Source organism: Centroberyx affinis, unplaced genomic scaffold, assembly GCF_046629955.1.
Source record: "Centroberyx affinis isolate AG114_WGS23_722 - 3 ecotype Tasmania unplaced genomic scaffold, CSIRO-AGI_Caff_v1 ptg000396l_1, whole genome shotgun sequence".
NCBI classification, from domain to species: Eukaryota; Metazoa; Chordata; class Actinopteri; order Beryciformes; family Berycidae; genus Centroberyx; species Centroberyx affinis.
This window is the reverse complement of record NW_027279064.1, coordinates 26,629-48,098: the sequence shown is the minus strand read 5'-3', so window position 1 is coordinate 48,098 and position 21,470 is coordinate 26,629. Positions and strand designations below refer to the sequence as shown.

General features: G+C 44.1%; 3 protein-coding genes across 9 annotated transcripts; all 3 read left to right on the top strand.

Annotated features, from left to right (window-relative positions):
• Positions 1-420: 420 nt before the first annotated feature.
• On the top strand, positions 421-5,564 carry usp21 (ubiquitin specific peptidase 21). 2 transcript variants are annotated; one of them, XM_071516245.1, is made up of 11 exons: positions 421-1,133; positions 1,844-1,897; positions 2,038-2,155; positions 2,269-2,383; positions 2,874-2,993; positions 3,184-3,248; positions 3,427-3,614; positions 3,922-4,000; positions 4,132-4,239; positions 4,396-4,510; positions 4,763-5,564. In XM_071516245.1, exons 1-11 carry the CDS (start codon positions 978-980, stop codon positions 4,854-4,856), a joined length of 1,212 nt encoding a protein of 403 aa, XP_071372346.1. In that variant the 5' UTR covers positions 421-977; the 3' UTR covers positions 4,857-5,564. The 2 variants fall into 2 exon arrangements, with proteins under 2 accessions (XP_071372346.1, XP_071372345.1); XM_071516244.1 differs by having other exon boundaries at positions 1,841-1,897.
• Positions 5,565-5,875: 311 nt separating this feature from the next.
• LOC139641700 (rho-related GTP-binding protein RhoA-C-like) lies at positions 5,876-9,138 on the top strand. Its single transcript, XM_071516246.1, has 5 exons — positions 5,876-5,937; positions 6,598-6,753; positions 6,992-7,112; positions 7,220-7,350; positions 7,437-9,138. Exons 2-5 carry the CDS (start codon positions 6,598-6,600, stop codon positions 7,608-7,610), a joined length of 582 nt encoding a protein of 193 aa, XP_071372347.1. The 5' UTR covers positions 5,876-5,937; the 3' UTR covers positions 7,611-9,138.
• A 360-nt stretch (positions 9,139-9,498) lies between these two features.
• On the top strand, positions 9,499-21,457 carry rbm10 (RNA binding motif protein 10). Of its 6 annotated transcripts, none has more exons than XM_071516255.1 (23): positions 9,499-9,612; positions 10,218-10,298; positions 10,479-10,950; positions 11,060-11,233; positions 11,349-11,418; positions 12,988-13,061; positions 14,039-14,125; positions 14,295-14,355; positions 14,458-14,616; positions 15,279-15,439; positions 15,818-15,915; positions 16,324-16,411; positions 16,556-16,760; positions 16,867-16,976; positions 17,109-17,208; positions 17,683-17,774; positions 17,909-18,094; positions 18,338-18,532; positions 19,295-19,351; positions 19,528-19,722; positions 19,993-20,040; positions 20,179-20,240; positions 20,517-21,457. In XM_071516255.1, the coding sequence occupies exons 2-23, from the start codon at positions 10,282-10,284 to the stop codon at positions 20,605-20,607; spliced, it is 2,802 nt and encodes a 933-aa protein (XP_071372356.1). In that variant the 5' UTR covers positions 9,499-9,612; positions 10,218-10,281; the 3' UTR covers positions 20,608-21,457. The 6 variants fall into 6 exon arrangements, with proteins under 6 accessions (XP_071372356.1, XP_071372355.1, XP_071372354.1 ...); XM_071516254.1 differs by having other exon boundaries at positions 10,404-10,950; positions 16,888-16,976; positions 17,127-17,208; XM_071516253.1 differs by having other exon boundaries at positions 10,404-10,950; positions 16,888-16,976.
• The last annotated feature ends 13 nt before the right edge of the window (positions 21,458-21,470 follow it).

The window sequence follows — 21,470 nt, the reverse complement described above, 5'->3', positions numbered from 1 at the left end:
ATAAGTCTAAGTAAAGCCAGCAAGATCTAGAGAGAAAAGATTAGACATGATTATCTCTGTCTCTCTCTCTCCCTCTCTTACTCTCTCTCCCTCCCTCTCCCTTTCTCTCTCTCTGACACCAGTGAGAAGGCAGGGGAGAGAGAGAGGTAGACTTTCAGAGGTAGCCTACAGACATACAGTGAAACAGTAGCCGTCCCCTTATGCATTTTTAACAGCTCAGCAGGTGATGGGAACATTTTGGTGGGACAGTTTGTCCACAGATAGAGTGACCAAGTGATCAGGTGAGTCCGAATCTCTCTCTCTCTGTGCTAATGCTGCAGTATTAGTGGAGCGTTATTTGCAAAGTAACTTTGTTTGCATGATTTGTTTACTTACACAAAACAGCATGGCTAGATTTGGCTCTGGCAAGATATGTGTTTACACACATATCAGGATGCTGAAATTGACTGTTTCATAGTTTATATAATTGACCTTTGTAGGGAAGTTCAGCTCAGGTGTAGCGCTTAGTCAAAGAACACTTTGTATGAGGTCTCCAAAATAGTGTTTTTGAAATAAGTTCCCTGAAGTTGAAATGTAAATTTCTAGATTCACTGAGTTTCCAGACTCTTCTGCAAGCTTTAATTACAAAAGAGAATTCAGAGCCAGAGTAGATCAACTTGATCTTTGCAAGATCAGGATTTACCTTAAAGAGATGTTCATTCACAGATTAAGCCTCTTTCTCCCTCAGCTGTGAATGACTTCCACTGCCTTTTCCTGGCAAGAAGGGATAATACCCCACTGAGCTTTATTCGTTGAAAAAGAGACTCTCTACCACCACGACCTGCCCACCTTTGACCCTGCATGTGCAAACGCTGAAGTGGATCACTTTCCACAGAGCGAATCACAAGACTTCCTGGCTTGCATTACCTGGGGAAGCCCTACTGTCTGTCACAGGGTCCCTTTTGGTAGACACTGTCGAGGTTTACCGGTAAAGCAGGATGCCCGGAGCCAGTGATGTCAACGTGGAGGGCTCTTGCCAGGCTCTGTGTCGGACGCTGGTGTCTCAGAATGGCCTCCAGAGAGAGACGGCTGACATCTCCCAGTCTGTCCTCTACACCTCACTGATGGGCCTGCTTTTGGTCGCTGATAAAGAGGTGTGTATGTTAGGTGGATGTGCGTCTATGAGTGTTAGATTAGTAATTGGAGAAGACGAGAGTGCTTGATCTTGTACATTGAGAGACTCCTCATGCTCACCCAGGAATCGCTTTTGCAATGCAACATCTAATTCTCATTCATCTTCAAGTCTGGTAGTGGTGGGACAACAGAAAATCTGTACATCTGTGTTTATTTTGTAAGACTATGATTTATGGGGCACAAATGGGACAAGCATGAACACTGACAAATGAAATTGTATAACTTAACGGAGAGTACACACATCAACACACACGTGTTAAAGCACCTGTCAGCACTCCTTGGTCTGTAATAGGATGAACGTTTGAGGTTGACCTCCTTTTAGCCTCCCTGGTTATGCTAATGAGATAAGAAGGCTAAATCTGTCCTACCAACACTGTGCACACACACATACACACACACACACACACACACACACACACATTGACATGGTGGAGTTAGGACAGACAGACAGTAATACATCGTACAGACACAGGGGTCAAGTACTTGGACACACATGCAGTGAAGGGTACACACAGTCTTGTCAAGACAAATTTAGCAGGAACAGTAAAGGAACATGGTGCGATGGATTGATTTGTGGAGTTGTACACAAATATACAAAGATATAGAGATACAAAGGGTACGGTTCAATACTACTGGTCAATAGCTTCCCTGTGTTCTTTGTTTACAGAAGGAGCAGCTGAACCTAGGAAGTGGAAGAGTTGGCCTTAGGAACATAGGAAACACAGTAAGTGTTTGGTAGTGATGCAGGAAGTTCTTCAAGCAAACCAGTTCTTGGAGCAGAAATGGTTTAAGTGTTTGCAACAATACCATCAATCATTTCCAGTACATTTACTCACCTGCACCTTTTGTCTGTCTCTGAATTAGTGCTTCCTGAATGCAGTAGTCCAGTGTTTGTCCCATACACGTGGCTTACGGGACTACTGCCTCCTCAAGTCCTACAAGCAAGAGAAGTTCTCCAAAGAGGATGCTAAACTCATGGAAGGTATGTTCCTCTCCCCTGTTCTCCTCTCCTCTCCTCTCCCTCCTCCTACTTTATGTTTTTCCCCTCTTCTCCAAACAATAGCATAATCCTTGTCCTTGGTCTTCCTGTGCCAGCCTTCTCTCAGGTGCTGTCTGGCCTTTGGGACGTGAATGAAGGAGACACAGTGGTCAGTCCACGGCAGTTTTACAATATCTTCAAGGAAGCAGTGCCTTACTTCAGTGGCTACAGGTGAGGAGGGGGACTGACATCTGGCCAGTACTATTGTCAGTACCTGATAGTACCTGTTACAGGGGAGCGTCTGAAAGGGCAGGGTGAAGGAGGAGCTGCCACACTACTGCTATTTATTTCAATGGAGACTTTGAGGGTCACTTGGCCTAAACAATGTCTCAGGGGTCTCTGCACCCCACTAGGAAATATCTCTGCCCTACAAAGGCAAACATAAGCAACTGCTTTGTGTATTTTTTTAAACCTCAAATGTAATGACTAGGTTTTAGATTTGATATTAACAAAAACTATTTCTGTAAAGGCTAACAATGGTGCTATCCAGTTCTTCACGATGTCGGGACAAGAGATAAACTGTCAAATAATCCTCAGTTATGCCACAAGCACAGTTACTGCTCTTTGGCTTTGTAGTGCAGACTGGTGCAGTAGAACACAGCTACATGTGACAGTGACATTAGCAATTCTCTTTCTCTCTCTTTGACCTTTACCTTCCCAGTCAGCAGGACGCTCAGGAGTTCCTGAGGTTCCTGTTGGACAGGCTGCACACGGAAATCAACCGCCGACCATATGTGCGACGAACAGGCAAGGAGCCTGAACAAAAATATGCCAAATTTAGGTGAGTATGCTTATGTGCAAATTGTTCTGGCAGACTTTGTATGACAGATTAAGAATGGAGTGTCCTTTTCTCGAATTTGTAGCCAACTACTCTACATATGACCACATTTTGTTCTCTCTCTCTCTCTCTCTCTCTCTCTCTCTCTCTCTCTCTCTCTCTCTCTCTCTCTCTCTCTCTCTCTCTCTCTCAGGATTTCAGAAGAGGCTGCAGCCATGTGGAAGAAACACTTGGAGAGGGATGACAGCAAAATAGTAGGTGAGGAAAGATAACCCATTCATGCTGATCCTTTATCCTCATCACAAATACATTTTTCATTAGGGCAAATTTCTTCCCCCCCTTCTCACCCTGAATCATCCTGAAGTTCCCCAAGGGGATCAATAAAGTGCTACCTTATCTTATCTTACCCCATCTCACCCCTTCTCCCTTCCGTCAGACTTGTTCTCCGGCCAGCTGCGCAGCTCGCTGCACTGCTCGGTTTGCTCCCACTACTCGACCACCTTTGACGTGTTCTGTGATCTGTCGCTGCCCATCCCCAAGAGGAGCTCTGCCAGGGAGGTCACACTGAGGGAGTGCCTGGACCTCTTCTCCCAGGAGGAGAAGCTGGACAAGGAGAACGCACCGGTGAGTTAAAACAGAGAGGGCGACGAAGGTCGGGTTACGATACATCAAAGTGTCAGTCTCTTTAAGGTCAAAGGCCAATGCCTTATATTCCTGCCTGACAGCAGTGAGGTGGGAGTGGTTCAGTAAGAATGTGAATTTATCATCTATACATATATTTTTTTTAATTTAAATTTTCTTATGTGTGAACATTTGTTGCAAACTAGGTGTAAGCTTAAGTGTAGATACAAGGTAGTATAAGTGAGTAAAGTTGTGATCAATATTGAAGGTGGATATGAAGATTGTGTATGTTTTTCTGCATGTGTTTCAGATGTGTGAGAGGTGCAACAGGCGAACAGAGAGCACCAAGCGGCTGTCCATACAGAGGTTTCCCCAGGTTATTGTCATCCGTATCCTTGGCAACAACACTTACTTTCCTACCTTTGTAGCATTTGGCTCTTATCTGCAGGATCTTGATAGTGATGATAGTTATGATGATGGTAATGATGATATATGGTGGAGCCTTAACCGCCGCTGTCAGATCTGAACCGTTTTGCCATGTCACGGTGGTCTATCAGTAAAAGCACAGTGTATGTGTCCTTCCCACTCACCAACCTGGACCTCGGACCCTACGGACCTATCGACTGCGGTAACGCTACTTCATTTTTCTCACACTTTATCCATTCACTCTCTATCTCTGTTCCTCCCTCTGTACCCTCTCTTTTCATGTGCGCATGCTTGTGTTGACCGTATGTACCTCTGTCTGTCCATGTTATTGAGAACATGTGTCTCTGTATCCCTGCAGGTCCAGTTCTCTATGACTTGTATGCGATGTGTAACCACTCTGGGACAGTGAACATGGGCCACTACACAGCCTGCTGTTTGGAGGAAAACGGTTGGTGCTTCTACAATGACTCCAGGTGAGACTTCTCAAATCATGTGTTTTTGCCACGTAATGGTTTTGTCTACAATACTGCACAGACAGCCCATTTAAATGCCGATTGTAACAGTGTGTATACAGGTCATCTATATCCAGACATCTTCTGTTGCACCTGGAGCTGTTTCTTACTCTCTCCATCTACCTCCCTCTTTCCTTTTCCATCCAATGTCCCCACTTTCTCTTCCTACATCCCTCCCTCCCTCTCTCTCCCTCTCTCTCCCTCCCACCACAGTGTGACTCCAGTCTCGGAAAACCAGCTTCAGACCAATCAAGCCTATGTGCTCTTCTACCAGCGCAGCAACAGCACCGCCACCGTCAGGAAATAGACCTCAGACTGGCTGAGCTACAACGTGACATCACAACCAGCCAATCAGGACAGCTTCACCTCCAGTGTACATGGAAACCAATAGAAGCAGCCGAGCTGTGTGACTGTGTGGCATCTATGAACTTCTAATTTCTCAATGAGCAGGGACTCAATTGACTTCAGTGAGGAAATCTGAGAAGAAGGAGAGGCAGGCCGTGGTCATTTTAAGGGGATTTGAAGAGGCGATCTCTCTTCGTCAGACATGGGGATGCTTTTGAAGAGTCTCGGTGAGAGACTGCCCAGGCAGACCGTGCCCTAGAGACTCTCTGTGCCCTAGTTATCAGGCATGAGCAAACATATCAGCATAGCATACTTGCACATGATGCAGAGCTCTTAATTTGAGAGGCAATGATTCATGAAGGCTTATGCTAAAATTAACCCCAATAAACAGAAGTAGCTCCTGGATTACATGGAAAATAGGCAGAATTTCCTGGTTCAAATTACAGTGTACATACGTATTTGGATATCTGATTGTTGAAGTTAAAATTATTTAACTAGATTTTAAACTAGAGTTTTGTGAAAATGTATAGTATAAAATATGTAAATAGTTATGTATATTATGTTCATTCTGTCTTTTTATCTTAATAATCTGATATATCTCCACATGGATATATACTGTTCTTTGTTCCACACTGCTGATGCCCCAAAATTTAATTAAAATTTAATTTACATGGGCTGTATTTTTCCTTGAAACTTAATGATCTGTTTGGTTTTTTTTACATCTGTATCTTGGTAATACTGATGTTGCACAAACTTGTACAGATGGACGAATAAAACAAGTGAATGTACAGTGTTGATGATCTTTGAAACAGATCTTTGAGTCAATAAAAGACCAGTTAATAAGTCTGATGATTAGCGCTGAATGTTCAATGCAGTTAGAACGTAGACTGTAAACTGTTTTGTAGACCGTTTCGCTTAGAAGACGTACCATCATGCCACTGCCGTCTGGTGAATGACGCCATTGCGCACATGCGTAAGAGAGGTGGGCGGAGTTTTCTAGTCGGTCAGGAAGAGGAGAAAGGCGGACACAGACACATCAAACGGTAATGTTACTCAGCGACAGCTTTTAAACTCTAAGCCGAATGTTTTTTACACGTATAGACGTATTATATCCGTGCATTGATTGTTGTAGTTACATTTTCAGAAAGAATACTTCAAATGTCAGTACTCTAAACCATGAAAAACATCATTAGCTTTCTTGCTAGCTAACGTTAGCTGGTTTGACAGGCCCGGACTACACTGCACAGCCAGGAATGGGAACACAGCACGGAATGTTCCGTGTTTACACTCCTTAGCTTTTAGCCAGCCTCCCCGTTTCCCCTGTTTGCCACCCGTTGTAATGGCTTGGTCGGTTTAGGTTGCATTTATTTCACATATCAAGTTCTTTCTGATGGACCCCGGGGATATAAGTAGACTAGACTGCTAACGTTATTATCTGAGTTCGTATTCCGCTCAGTGCCAGCCAAGAGGAACTGTTTTCTCGATAGCCAGTATTTCCATTCCACCGCATAGATGTCACCATATGACAGTTAGATCCACCCTGTTTGTGCATCAATACACTATTGGTGAAATTATGTTTGACTAACCCTTTGGAGTTGTTAAATCATTGGAATAGCAACAGTGGCAGTGACTTGCGCTGCGTCGCCTTGCCTAATGATAACTCTAAGCATATCCTCGTCTTGTCTTCTTCTTCTTCTCCATAGATGGCAGCCATCCGGAAGAAGTTAGTGATAGTAGGGGATGGTGCATGTGGGAAGACCTGCCTGCTCATTGTCTTCAGTAAGGACCAGTTCCCAGAGGTCTACGTCCCCACTGTGTTTGAGAACTATGTGGCAGACATTGAAGTGGACGGAAAACAGGTGAGCCTCAGTGACCTTAGACTGAAATGGGTCCCTAGCCAAGTGAGCAATAATTTTATTTATTACGGTGAGAGGATAGCTTTCATTCTCTCCGCTGTCTCCCTACCAACAGTATAAGACTAGGCCTCTATAAAGCTTGATTGTGTAACTTAAATGGTCAAATGACGCTCTTTACTTATGGCCGTTTCACATGTTCCCCTTTTATCCATCCATTCATATCCCTCTCTGTCTGAATCAGGTGGAGCTTGCGTTGTGGGATACTGCAGGTCAAGAGGACTATGACAGACTGAGGCCTCTCTCCTACCCTGACACTGATGTTATCCTCATGTGCTTCTCTGTAGACAGCCCTGACAGTTTAGGTATTTGCCACAATCACACTACACTTTTATTGAGCCCTATTGTTTGCGATTGTGATATGGACATACTTCTCTAATCACTGCGCCCTTTATATGGATACTCCCTGCAGAGAATATTCCAGAAAAGTGGACTCCCGAAGTGAAACACTTCTGTCCAAATGTTCCCATCATTCTTGTGGGCAACAAGAAAGATCTGCGCAATGATGAGCACACCAGACGAGAGCTTGCCAAAATGAAACAGGTGGGTGTGTTTGTTTAAAACGCGCGTGTGTGTTTGCCTGTGTATATGTTCATATTTTAAACTTCTTCTCTCAATTGTGTCTCTAGGAGCCAGTTAAAACTGATGAAGGCAGAGAAATGGCAAACCGCATCAGTGCCTTCGGCTACCAAGAGTGTTCTGCCAAAACCAAAGATGGTGTGAGGGAAGTGTTTGAGATGGCAACCAGGGCAGCGCTGCAGGCCAAGAAACGTGGCAAGAAGTCTGCTTGCCTTCTGTTATAGGCTCTCTGAGAATAAGGAGCTGCCCTCAAGCACAGATAAAGGGCAGCTTTCATTGAGATTTGACCTAGGGGAGGATATCGGGGAGGGCCCACAAAAGTTATGGGGATGCCTAATTTCTAATCATCCAGTCACCCTCAGCACATTCAAGCAGATCTGAAATGATTTGATAGGCTTCTGCACCACGGTCTTTGCCCAGTATGTTAGATTACGTGCCATTTTGCTTGCACCTATCAAAAACTTTCAGATCTAGAGAGGTGTGTAGGGCAGGTGGTAGGGGGTGATTTGGAGTTGGGTAGATGCAAAGGAGAATTGAAATGTGCCATGATTGGAATGAAGAGAGCAAAGGTCCTTACCAGGCCAAAGACAATGGGAACATGAGAGAAAGAAAGAGGGGGGGAAAAAAGACAAAAATATAAGATAGGTTAGAATAAAGGCCATGTCTAAGTGGATCTTACACAGTATCGCCTACATGTAGTGCCTTGAGAGCAGTGGTCAGGAAGAGTCTGAGTTGAGGGATAGGGATTCATAACCTGGATGGGGTATTATTTTGTCATTTTTAGTGTCCACGCTTCACTTTTGTGAATGCTTTCTCCCTGTCATTGGCTTGGCTCCTTCAGGCCCATGTTCTGACTCAGGCGCTATGCAGGGGTATGCCTAAACTAGATTGTATGAGATGTTTCCCATATTGAATTACTTACCTGATATACTTAGTGTGTGTGTGTCTGTGCGCGCGTGTGTGAGTGTGTTTGCTCCAGTGCAGGTCTGCATGCATTGAATGTGTGTATATTTGTGTTTGTGATGCATATTTTCTGTGTCTATGTACTGTATGCATGGAAAGGCCTTTTGCGTCACCTAACCCCTGTCTCCATGCCAAAGTTACCCCTGACAGCCAGATTTTATGGTTCAAACGGGTAATGGAATTAACAGCTCCTCAGAGTGACATAGAAACTTTCACTTTACTTTACTGGAAGACGTTGTACCATAGCTAGAGGCACAATCAGGTTAACTATTTGTTGAGTTTTTAGGACCTTTTTTGTGTATACAAGAGATGCATTTGATTGTGTTAATCAGTGGGTTAAATCATGAGTGGTGTAGTTGATAAGTTGAATTTGCTTTCAGATAGAAGAAGATAGGCTATCTTATTACTATAATGTCCATTTATGTACTGTATGTCTTACAAAGCCTTGTAAGGACATGTTTATGATGTGTATTTCCAGTTTGCCTTTCACTCAACTCTCCCCAACCCCCTTTTATTGATATTGTCATTATTGTATTATCACTTTTTATTGTTGATGTCTCTAATTTTTCATAGTATATTTTAACCATTTTCCTTAATCCTGCTGTTATGATCAGCTTATGTCAGTTAAATGAGAAATTGTAACCATAGTATTGTACATTGTTAATTGAAGGTCAAGCTTGGGGTGCAAGGCTGGAAGGTTTTGGGGGAGGGTTGCCAGGGCAGTTATTTTTTGTACTGTGACATCTTGGGATTTCTGGAGTTTTTTCAAATAAAGCTGGTATTAGGGTTTTCTGGTGTATATGTGTCCTCTTTGCACAGCGACCAACAATTGCAGCCATTGCCATACATTTATCATTTATGGCATGCATGTATCTCTACTAATAAAATAATGCACTTACACATGGTCCAAAACAAGTGGTTCTATGATTTGATATCCGATATTAAGTTATTCATAGGATACCGTTACATTATGCCGTGCATGTCTGCCCATTAATCAGTCATGGACTACTACATATCTGAAATAGTTAGGGTTGAGCTGCTCTGCTGAGGACTTCCAGCTGTCCAATCATCGTCGATGTGGAAAACATAGTCGAGCTCCAACCACCAATCAAATGGTCGAATCAAGTATCAGTCCCTCCCACTCTCAAAACTAGACTGGCTGTAGCCATTTTACACAGTTGGTCATCTGAAAAATAAATTACCCTTTTCAGTTGGGCTTCTACATGACATTTCAGGAATTGCCGTAGATTACGTATGGCGCTGGTAAGTTTTTCTCTCATTTCAAATACAAGATCAATTCCCAATCTGTGTTTGCAACGACTCATAATCATGCGAACCAGCAGGAGCTCTGCCTCCCTGCCTCCACTAGCTCTACTAGCTAGCTAACCGTATGCTAGGTAGCCTGCCTGCTAACAGAGATGACCGTCACACGTCATTGCTGAATACTCCTTGGTTAATATAGTATGGTTGTGTGCGTGCATTGTGTACGCTCTACTTATCTATATCGCTATCTGTATGAGCAGTACAGGATGGCATCTGCCATGATGTAATGGTAACTTTGTTGCTTGCAAAGCAATTACCGTTATAGTACCTCATTTTAAAGTTACTGAAGTCTATACGGTATGGTTCACTGAAGCTAACATGATCAGAGATACTGTCTCTGCTGAATGCATACGTTGCACATCATCACATTTCCAGTTTGACTGATTAAAAGCTCTTACCAGCTGACTAAGAGGCCTCTACTAGGGGTCAGGAAATTTTCAGTTGTACCCCACGAGAGTGTGTTGAGAGCAGTCTATTCGATTGACCCTCCTCATTACTTGGCTTCACATTCAAATGAATAAAGCACTGGTATGTTTCTTTTCTAGTGTGTCTGATTATCTAACCTAGTGGAAGAAGGAGAGAGACTAGAAACAGAGTCAGTGGACCAGCATGGACTATGAGAGAAGGTGAGTTAACAACTATGAGTGTTGTTAAATACCAGTTTTGTACATATGTCCCTAAATAGTATTTATGTCAGACAAATAGCTCACATTGTTGTTTGCTGTCTCTAGGGGTGGGCGTGGCGACCGCACAGGCCGCTATGGCAACACCCCCAACGATCACAACTTCCGGGACATGGACTACAGAGGCTATGGCCAAGAGGATGAGGAGCCAGGACCAGGATATGATGTCAGAGCAGAGGGGGACAGACAATATGGCCGTGATGAGCAACCAGTGGGTGTCCGCGACTTCTCCCCAGGTCGTCTCCAAGACCGCCCAGGGTTTCACCAGAGAGGAGATGGGCGAGGAGAGATTGGGCGTGAGGGAAAAGGGTTCCCGTGCCCCCCTCGCTCCCAGTCCCAGCCTGATCTAGCCCTCCCCAGGCTCCAGAGAGAGGAGGAGGGATCCAGGCGGGACTTTGAGCAGTTTAGGACTGGCCCAGGGGCAAGGGGTCGGGGGCAAGGCGGGAGAGGTTACCTGGAGAACAGTGCCCCCCATTTAGGGAATAGAGAGAACACCTGGGGTCGTGAAGGTGGTGCCCACTCTGAACAGCTGGAATACAACACAGCAAGACAGAGAGAGGAGGAGAGGTTCTCCCGTGGGCCAGGGAAGAGGAGGGTAAGTCACAGCAAGTCAATCCTCTGTAGAGCAGCTACATACACGCTTTATTTTGTTGTTGTCCTTTGCTCACTTGGGACCGGTGTATTGTTCCTTCGTGTGTATGTAGACTTTTCCAGCGGGGCCAGATGAGCGCGGTGGTGGCGGGGGTGCTGGCCCAGATCTGTCCCTGGAGGAGTTGGATCAGCGGGATCAGGACTACCGAGCAGACCTAGATCACAACCAGAGGCCCAGCAACATCATCATGCTGCGTATGTTGCCACCCAGTGCCACCGCCAATGAGGTGAGTGCACATCTCCTGGACGTGTATTTGTCTCTGCAGTAGCCTTATGCAGAAAATGCACAAGTCTGTTTGGTGGCAGGATGATGTTTAATGGTAATAATGCCTGTTTCCTTAGATCCGTGCGCAGCTTCAGGAACAGGGGATCCAGCCGAGAGAGGTTCGCCTCATGAGGAACAAGTCTTCAGGTGAGAACTTGTCCGTTGCCCCGTTTTTTGTTTTTTTTCCCTCTCTTCTCCTTACTCTTCTTTCTCACTTTCTTTCACGCTTCTCCATTACCAGCTCTTTCATGTCCGTTGCTCTTTCTGATTTCTTTCTCTTCTCTGCTGGGTCTCTTTCTATTATTCATAACAGTGTTCTCCCTTTCCTTCTCCTTCTCTCTTACTTTCTCTTCCTTCATACTCTGACAGAAGGAGTAATAGTTGATTAAAAGAACACGTATATATATGTATAGACTTGGGCCTGTGCGTACATTCCTGCTTTGACTCTTTGGTCTGCCTGTTGCTGTAACCTTACTAGTACACACAGAGCAACAAAACATCCATGCACACAGCGAAGGAGAGCTCTATCCATAATGCCCTTTAACACAAACAGGAATGCATGGATACAGCCGTAGGCTAGAGGTCTTCTCTCCATGGCTTTCATTTTCCTTCTCTCCTGCTCTCCCTCATTCTCTTTCCCCTTTCATGCTTCCGCCTCTTCCATCTTGATGTGAGATGTATCTGATCAGACGAACTCCGCTCACAGACTAACTGTGCCAATTGGGAATGACCAGCAGAAGCAGAATGTTTGTGTGTTTGTGTCATTGTAGTTGTGCGTGTCCACTCCCTCTGTGCTAGGATATAAGTGTCTCAGCTATGTGACAATCATCCATACCCCCTCAGACGCTGAAGCTACTCTTTTTCTAAAGGTTTTCCATAAGGTCAATGTCTCACATGCCCCCCTGCTAACTTGCTGGTTGTCTGTAAGGTGTGCCTGTCTCACTCAGCCACCCTTACAGTCCAACACGCTGCTCTGTCTTTCTCACTCTCTGTTTCTGATTGAATTTATAGGACAAGTCACTCTCACTTGTAAATGTTTAAATGAAAAGCTTTTGTGATACCATTACCACACTCCATGTGTTATCATAGACTGTTTTTGAAAAACGTTACCTGAATTAATCTCAATATGATGTAGAATATGTTGTCAAACAGCTATAGTAATGCATGGTTAGGACATGGGGTGCTTTAAGACGTTTTACAATTTCACTTTATGGCCACACACACACACACACACACACACACACGCATGCACACACACACACATTTCACCAGAGTGTTAAATACTTCAGACTGCACCTTGACTCTCAGAATAGCAGAGCTATTGTGTGCGTGTGTGTGTGCGCGTGTGTGTGTTTGTGTGTGTGGTTGTTATCTCTCGGTGCTTGGGTGCTTCATTATTCAAAACTAAGAGCTCAGACTCGAACTGATGAGTGGGTAGAATTCTCCCTTTCTCTCTCCCTCTTTCCTTGACCCTGTTGAAATACTTGACATTGCGTCCTCCCACCCTTGGTGTAACACATTTTGGGGAGAATTTGACAACGGCTCTCCTGTTGGCTCTAGAGTGTGTTATCTCCAAGGGAGAGAGGAAGCAATGGTATATTTTATTAGTGCTGATACAGGGTCTCTCTCTCTCTGTACATGAAGCACTAACCCCTCACTGCGTTGTTGTTATGTTGTTGTTGTTGTTCGGTTACCATGGCGCTGGGCGGTGTCCAGGTCAGAGCCGAGGATTCGCCTTCGTCGAGTTTAATCTCATACAGGAGGCCAGCCGCTGGATGGAGACCAACCAGGTCACTCTCCCTTACACAGACACACATACACACATACACATACATGGGCATACATGGATTAATATCAGCACAAACATGCAGTTACATCTTGCCCTGTCATGTGCACACCAAGCAATATGGCATATGCACACAGAGTGGAGAATTCATTTCTGTGCCTGAGGTAGGTGGGTTTTATACTTCTAGGGCAAATTCCTCTTTTCTCTCTGTACAGACACAGAAATCCACAAACAGGCAAACCCATGTTACATCATGCTGATGTCTGTCTGGGGTCTAACTGCAAAGTTTACACAATTGGACCGTCCCAGCCACACTTGATCCTTGCTCTTTTTGATAAAGAGAACCTCTTTTTAATAGAGGACTCCTCTTTCCTCAGTGACACTTTCTCACTCTCTCTCCTCTCCCTCCCTGAACATTCCCTCATATATATACTCTTAAAGTTTACAGTACCAGCTCTGGGGTAGTGTGACAGTGAGAATATAACATCAAACATGGTGTATTTTATGACGAATCAGAGCCAGTCTAGTACTTTATTTTCCTGTTTTTGAGTCTTTCATATCTGGATCATCTACCATTACAGCTGTGGGACCTATCGTCTATTTGGGAGATGAAGGTGGTGACAGAGGGATGGGAGGGTGGGAGAGCTGTGAAAAGGTTTCCCCTTAAGGGGGGGGGTTGGCAAAATTGAACAAAACACATTCTACACATTCATACAAAACCGGACACCCATGCACTACATATACACCATCTCAGTCCGTCCCAATTTCCCTAAAGCTGAAGGTTGCAATTCTCTCGTGTCCTCTTTCTTTCAACCTCAATTCTATTCTCTCTCTCTCTCTCCCTCTCTCTCTCTTTCCCTCTCTCCCCTTTCATTCTCTCTCATCTCTTGTGAGATGAGGCCTTTCTCTAGCATGTGTGGCCTAATTATCACTGATAATCATTCTTTGTCTCCCCCCTCCCTGTCTTTCTTTTTCTTTCAGAGAGTGCTGTCGATTCTGGGACAGAGAGTGTCAATGCATTACAGCGACCCAAAACCACGTGCCAACGAGGACTGGCTCTGCAACAAGGTATTGTGTGTTTTGTTTGTGTTTTGCATGTGCACATGGACATACATAGAAATGTACATTTGTATGTGTATCACATGCATACATATGTATGTGACTATACATATCGTGACTGCAGTGGCTCAATCATTTAAGAAGTCTTTTAACTATAACTCATTTAACATTTCAACAGTGTGGTGTGCAAAACTTCAAAAGGAGAGAGAAGTGCTTCAAGTGCAGTGTGCCCAAATCAGGTAAATTTCAATTCACCCAAACACCTCACCTATTCTCCATTATAGACACAAATTCTCTGACACCATACTCTGCTATATAAATGGCATGTTGTGGTTCCTCAGAGGCTGAACTGAAGTTGCCCCAGCTGCAGAGGGATTTGTCTTTAGCTCTTAACAAGGAGGGAGCCCAAGGCTTACTGCCCCTGCCAGCCCCCTACCATTCTTCTGGTCCTGCTCTCAACACGGGACAAACTACACAGCAGGCAGATGTGGCCAATGACAGTAAGTCCATCTCTTGACATTATTTTTCCCCATGGTGCTGTGGCAAGAGCACCATGGTTATGAAGAGGTGAATTCAGGTCAGTCCAATATTTCCCTTCCTCTATACACGTGTACTATCTAACTTTATTACAGTTTACAGCACTTGAGAAAATCTCATCTGTTTCTTCATTGGTATCTGCTTAATAAGATTAAGTAAACATTGTATTGTTTTGAAGTTTTAACCGTAACTATGAAGCTAAACACCTTAGCTGTGTAGTTTTATGACTTCCACAATCCTCTCCCTGTATTCAAAAAGAGCTACTGATTACTGTATTTGTGACTTCTTATGTCAGCTGAGCCTATGTTATTAAATTGAATTTAACTTAATGGAACTTTGATTAATTGATGTATTGTATACTATTGGAAATGCGTATCTACCAAAATACTTTTTGGTCACAATTCACCACCCTGTCTGATGTGGATTACAGCTGATATTTGCAGTTTTATAATGTTTTGAAATATTTTTTAGGTAGCTAGCTGTACCTTGCAAAACCATAACTGTGTCACTGTACAGAATCTGTACTTGCTCTCTCAGCATTCCATATCTTATGGCTCCTGAACTGTTAAATGTTGTCTTCATGAGTTCTCCCTGCAGCTCATTCTCCCATTCTCTCATACACCAGCTCTGATCCTGAGAAACCTTGGCCCTCACACTTCAGTGGAGGCCATCCTGTCTGCGTTGGCTCCATTCGCCACTCTCTCCCCCTCAAATGTCCGCCTTATCAAGGACAAGCACACCCACCTCAACAGGGGTTTTGCCTTCCTGCAGCTGTCCACCATAGTGGTGAGAAATCATGCAATGATGGACACACACACACACACACACACATAAAGGCTAAATGGATATGTTTGTGCACTGATATTATTTGCTGATATGTGACTAAGTCAGCTCATATTCACAGTGTTGGTAGATTAGAATTAATCCAGAAAAATTATTATTGTGATATTAATTGATATAGCAACAAAGAAGTTTGAAAGGAAAGAGTTCAGCCATTGGGGAATCTTATCACTATTGCTTGTCTACATTGTGTTCAGATGATTGTGGTTTTGAAATAGAAACTGATCCAAAAGGATTTTAAAATCCTTCAAAAGTCGGATCCTACAACACACACACACACACACACTTTTACTCATAGGCCTGTCCGTATGTGTTTATCTTCAGGAGGCATCACAGCTGCTCCAGATCCTGCAGGCTCTCCAGCCCGCTCTCTCTATTGACGGGAAGGCCATCGCCGTAGAGTTTGCCAAGGGCTCCAAACGGTAAACACTCATACAACCAAACCAGACTGCCAGGACACAAGTGTTATTAGTATTGCACACAGAAGAATAATGTGGTTTTAAATCAGTGGTTACCACATGCCGAGTTGGGACTCAAAGGCATCATTGAAAAACAATGGATCACACAATTATTTGGGAGAACATTCAAAGCTGCTGGTTATGTTTTGTGCAAAAGCCTTTCCAATTCATGCAATATAAGTTGGTCTGAATAAAATCTGTAGTCTGGCAGGTTAGTAACCTTAAAACATGGTGTATTTTGTCAGAGAAGCACATTCACAAATGCTTGCAAAACTATTTTTGGATTGCGAGAAACAGTCTTTTGAAATATAGGTCACCAGAAAGAAGTGTGAAACCAGTTAAAAGCCTCTCTATGCCTCTCTTCTATATCAGTGACGTGTTTCTGACTGACGGCAGCAGAGTGAGTGCTGCTACAGTGGCGAGCACAGCCATAGCTGCTGCCCAGTGGGCTGTCACACAGGTAACCTGTCTCAGTGACATCAACACACCAAAGACACCAGGATGCAATCAATGTTTTATGATTGTTTTATTGTATTCTTGTGCTTCTGTGTTTTTATGCCTAATTTTCCTTGTTTTTGGTTTGTTTTCCACTTTGCATTCTCAGACAACTCAGAATGGATCAGGTGAAGGCCAGAGTATCGATCCAGCAGTGTACCAGCAGGGGGCACCAGTAACATACAACCAGGACGGCCAAGAATACTCGGGGCCTGATGGCACAGCCTTCAAGGCCCAGGCAGGAGCCTCGGGTGCCGCTGTGCCCAGTACAGGAGCAGCCCTGATGGGGGCATACACAGGAGGAGCAGCCCCAGGTTGGAATCACAGAAGGAGTCACATAATACTAAAATAGTAACATACTTTGTACATAATTTGAATTGAGCTTATTTTCTTAAGCTGTGTGTGTGTGTCTTCATTCAGCATTGATTTTGTCTGAGGCAGTGACATCTGGAGCAGCAGGAGTGCAGCAGCCTCTCACTCATACACAGACTGCTCTCATCACCACAGCCACCACCACACCGGCCAGTCAGGTACAGTCATTAGTCATCCTGACAGTTAACTCCCAGACCACAGTTATTGTTCATTGTTTAGGTTATTCATTGCCTTCCCTCCCTGTCCTCCTACTACATTCTTTTGTGCTATTTCTTTCCTCTTTTCTCAAGACCTCTGTCTCTCAGCAGGTTGAGATAGTGGGAAAACCTCAGCCAGCTGCTCCCAGCCACCCTGCTACACCTGGCACTGAACACGAGTTCCAGCAATACCGTAAGGCTGTGTGTGTTTGTGTGTGTGTGTGTGTGAGAGAGAGAGAGAGAGAGAGAGTGGGAGAGAAGACTCTGCAGCTGCTATACAGGGCAGCAGTTGCCCAGAGGTTAGAGAAGCCTTGGAGACACCTAGGGAGGCACCAGTGGAAGTGCTCAGTGGCCAACATTAGACATATAAATCCTGGAAAGTTTGTGGATTTGATTAATTTTTTTTATTAAAATATAGCACCCAAATTGATGAATATGCCTCAGCTCTCTTTTCACAAGGGTTTCTTGACTTGACAAGATCATGAGTAAAACATGAGGCCTTTATGATGTCCAGTTCTGAGCAATGTCATGTCTGACCCCAAAACATGCCAATTTTGAGGATTAGAAGACTCAGGTTGTATGTATGGAGTATTCCCTGGATACATAGCTTTTAGAATACATATTGATCTCTGATCCTGAGGTGAATGTCCTGTGTCTCTGCCTGTAGCTGTGCCAGACGTGTCCACATACCAGTATGATGAAAGCTCTGGCTACTATTACGACCCACTGACGGGACTCTACTATGACCCCAACTCCCAGGTAAAGCCATGGAGTCTGTAGTGAATTTATTACAGTCTAAATGTTAAGCCAGCACCCTTCAATAGCTTCTTTCTCACCATTTCTGTCTCTTTTTGCGTGCCCCTCTATCACGCTCTCTCTCTCTCTCTCACTAGTACTACTACAACTCCCATACTCAGCAGTATATGTACTGGGATGGAGAGAAACAAACGTACATTCCTGCTGCAAACGCTGAAGCTGCTGCTACTGCTGGTGATAACTCCGCCCCTTCGGATTCTCTCTCTGGGACTGCTGGAGGCAAGGAGAAAAAAGACAAGCCCAAGAATAAAACTGCTCAACAGGTACGCAACACACTGGATGCAAGTTCAAATACTGACATGGACGTGCACAGAAAATGACATTAATTAAGCACTGGATTACAATCTGAGGCTAAGCAATGATAAATTGTTTTTATTCTTGGACATTCGTACCACTGATATAAATATATGGCATTTCAAATTTGTGAATCTTCCCTGTAACTTGCTGCCTCACTGTGGAGTCCATTGAAATGACTGAAATGCATCTCTTTGGGTTTACATTAATAGATAGCCAAAGACATGGAGCGCTGGGCTAAGAGTCTGAACAGGCAGAAGGAGAACGTGCGCTCCGTGTCTTCCTCCCCCACGGTCAGCTCCGCAGCGCTGCCCCCTGGTTACACGAGGGCACCTGGCCACAGTCGCCTCGACGACCGCCGAGAGTCTGCTAGTGCTGACGCAGGCTATGCTGTCCTGGAGAAAAAGGTGCATGACCCTTTCACAGACACACATACTCAGCTGTAACTCCTGTGTGCCTTTAGGGCAGCAGGGTGTCGTGGTGAGAAGGGACACTGTCCTTCACCCGGAGGACTTGGGCTCAGGCTCCCGTGACAGCAAGCATCTGCCCTGCTGCGGTGTCCTTGAACAACACACTGAATCCCTACCAGTTCCTGCTGTTCTGTAGTTGACTCTATGTTCTGACCTGTGGAGGGGAGCAAGTGAAAAGGGAATCTCTCCTCCTGGGATCAAGAGTATTACATTATTACTGGCTTTATGGGAAGGGGGAGTTGTCAATTCGCCCCCCTGCTGTTTGCGTTCAAAACTGTTGTTGATGAACTGATGTTTTGCACATTGCGTTGCTATTACACCTTTATTTCCCGTTAAACTGATTATTATCTCACTGTTTGAAACGATCTGGTGGCATTAAAATGCAATACTAGATTTTCCAAAATGGACTACAAAACTATTTTGCAGATGACATTTTAACCACTGCCACAGTCCAATACAGTGCAATAACAAGGCTGTGGTTGTAGTCTTAGTACCTGTACACTGTCATGCCTTTGCAAAAAAAAAAAAAAAAAAAAAAAAACGTCATCTCATTCATACTTGATGTGCCTTAGTGTTGCAAAATGTCTGCTGTATGAAACTTCAAGCTGTTAATAATTCCAGCAGATGGCAGAAGTTGTCTCTCTCCCTCCAGTTTACCTAAACTGACAGTCCCACTGACTTTGGTTTTGTGTCCTGTAGGGGGCACTGTCTGAACGGCCTCAGATCTTCCTGGACCAGATCCGGCATACTACAGAAGTAAGTATGTGGTCAGAGTTATGTGTCCACTGTGTGTCCGTCCTTCTCCTTTCTTCATGGTTTTTTCTAAAACTCTTAACATTTTGTTAGTGAATGTTACTCCTTTTTCTTTATCCCCAGCATACTGTCATGTGTGTTCCTCTTTGTCCCTGACCCTCTCATCTTTTCTTCTGTAGCGTTCTCCCCCTCAGCAGCAGGGTCTGGTCCCAGCCTACAGTGGAGAGACTGACAGCGAGGAGGAAGGAGGAGAGAAAGAGGACAAGGAAGGAAGAATGACGGACTGGGTTAAACTGGCCTGTCTGCTGTGTAGGAGGCAGTTCCCCAGCAAAGAGGCCCTTATCAGGCATCAGCAGCTCTCTGAACTGCATAAGGTGGTTATAACACACCATCTAGACCATCAGTAGATAATCTAATTTATATACACTGTAGAAGAATTACCTAAATGATGGATTAGGACCATCTGTTCACTCCTTGCTGGAGAGTATTCAGTATGTTTCAGTATGTTTTCCTTAATGGCTGCCTTACTCAATCAGCACTATTACATTATCTCTAGGATCTGACAAAACAACAAAGGTGTAGTCTAATGACATTCCTTCTGTATGCATTTCTAAAATTTAACCTGTTTCTCTCTCCGCCCTCAGCAAAACCTGGAGCAGAGAAGAATCCAGCAGGACACGGGAGGCAAAGAGGTTGGTCAAGCCTCAGGGTTATCTAGGAGTAGTACTACTGTAGGAGTTAGACAATAGTGCATGCAGTAATTATCAAATGTGCGCAACACTAATGGATTGTAGTTATTGTAATGACTGTCCTCTTTCTTTGGTTTGCAGCGGCAGAGACCGGCAGACGGACCTGAACCTCCTGATCCTAAGAAGAGGAAGTTTAGCCCCATGTAAGCTTCAGTGAAACCACAAACAGACTCTCCATGCTAATGGCGCGCATTCTAGTTGTTTCAGGTTTATAATTGCTGTTAGGTGGACCGAAGGGCTGGTTTGCAACATACTGGACACTAGAATGCGTTGTTCCTCTTCCATTGTTTGTTCTCTATTCTTACTACAGCTATGTTAATGTTCTTGTTTTTTACTTGTTAGGGTTAGGGTTTTTATCTCTCTACATGTTTGTGTCTTTGTCCATGTGTTTGAGACTGTTTTTCTCTTTCTCTCTATAGTGATGGGGTCACAGGCACTAGTCTTGGTGCCAGGATGCTGCAGGGAGGTGTGAAAAAGGGGCTTCTGCTGCGCAACATGCAAGTGGAGTGAGCCCTCACCCTCAAACCTCAACCTCCCGCCACAGACAGGACAAGGACACGCCCGGCACGCAACACTCCATCATTAGAGTCACATAGATATCTATAGATAAACCTCATCATTAATTTTGGCTTGAGATGAAACTTACCTCAACCGTGAAAAAATGCTCATATGAACTGATCCTGTAGCAGCGGATGTCAGGATATTGCACAGAATGCACCTTTTTACTTTCTCCTTGAATGATGCAGTTTTGAGCTCTCACTTGCTTCAGAGCTTGTGTGTGTGATAAGCAAGATTTACGTGGTTGGGAGACACATCTACTGTTGGAAAAAATGAAAGATCAGTATAGATCTTTATAGCAGCAGACCAGATTTTCTAATATTACTGTCTATGCACCATAGATTGTTTTGGTTTAATGTATGCCTTGTCATTCAGTGAATGACTGATCTGGACATGATAAACTGTGTATAAATTTTAGAATGAGCACTTTTGTACCCCTAAACTCCTCAACAGTGGGAGCTAAGAGACTATGGCCTCATATGGACTGGACAAGATCACACTAACACTAGTGTGTGTGGATGAAATGTGTCTCTCGGTGTGTCATATTGTAGGTGTGAATGCACAATGTAATACATATTTGTCTCTGGAGAAAGCTATTTTTTATTTCTGTATTTGTTGAATGTGATTGTGATTCATCAAGCTCATGTGAATTCAAAATAACATTTTCACCATTATTACTGAACTGATTTTGATTGGTGTCTTGTATGCGCAAACCAGTAAACGGTAGCTAATGTTTCGACATACCCATGTGGAATTTCCAAAGCTGTTTTTTGCAAAAGTGGTGGTCAAAAAAGAGGAATATATGTAACTCTTGT

Excerpts from the sequence above, each read along its gene's own strand:
- usp21 (XM_071516244.1), top strand. The coding sequence starts at position 978 with ATGCCCGGAGCCAGTGATGTCAACGTGGAGGGCTCTTGCCAGGCTCTG. Across the intron at positions 2,384-2,873 it reads CCTTACTTCAGTGGCTACAG|TCAGCAGGACGCTCAGGAGT; the intron begins GTGAGGAGGGGG and ends TTACCTTCCCAG. Across the intron at positions 2,994-3,183 it reads CAAAAATATGCCAAATTTAG|GATTTCAGAAGAGGCTGCAG; the intron begins GTGAGTATGCTT and ends TCTCTCTCTCAG.
- LOC139641700 (XM_071516246.1), top strand. The coding sequence starts at position 6,598 with ATGGCAGCCATCCGGAAGAAGTTAGTGATAGTAGGGGATGGTGCATGT. Across the intron at positions 7,113-7,219 it reads AGACAGCCCTGACAGTTTAG|AGAATATTCCAGAAAAGTGG; the intron begins GTATTTGCCACA and ends TACTCCCTGCAG. Across the intron at positions 7,351-7,436 it reads AGCTTGCCAAAATGAAACAG|GAGCCAGTTAAAACTGATGA; the intron begins GTGGGTGTGTTT and ends TTGTGTCTCTAG.
- rbm10 (XM_071516250.1), top strand. Across the intron at positions 14,617-15,278 it reads GGCAGATGTGGCCAATGACA|CTCTGATCCTGAGAAACCTT; the intron begins GTAAGTCCATCT and ends CTCATACACCAG. Across the intron at positions 17,775-17,908 it reads ACTATGACCCCAACTCCCAG|TACTACTACAACTCCCATAC; the intron begins GTAAAGCCATGG and ends CTCTCTCACTAG.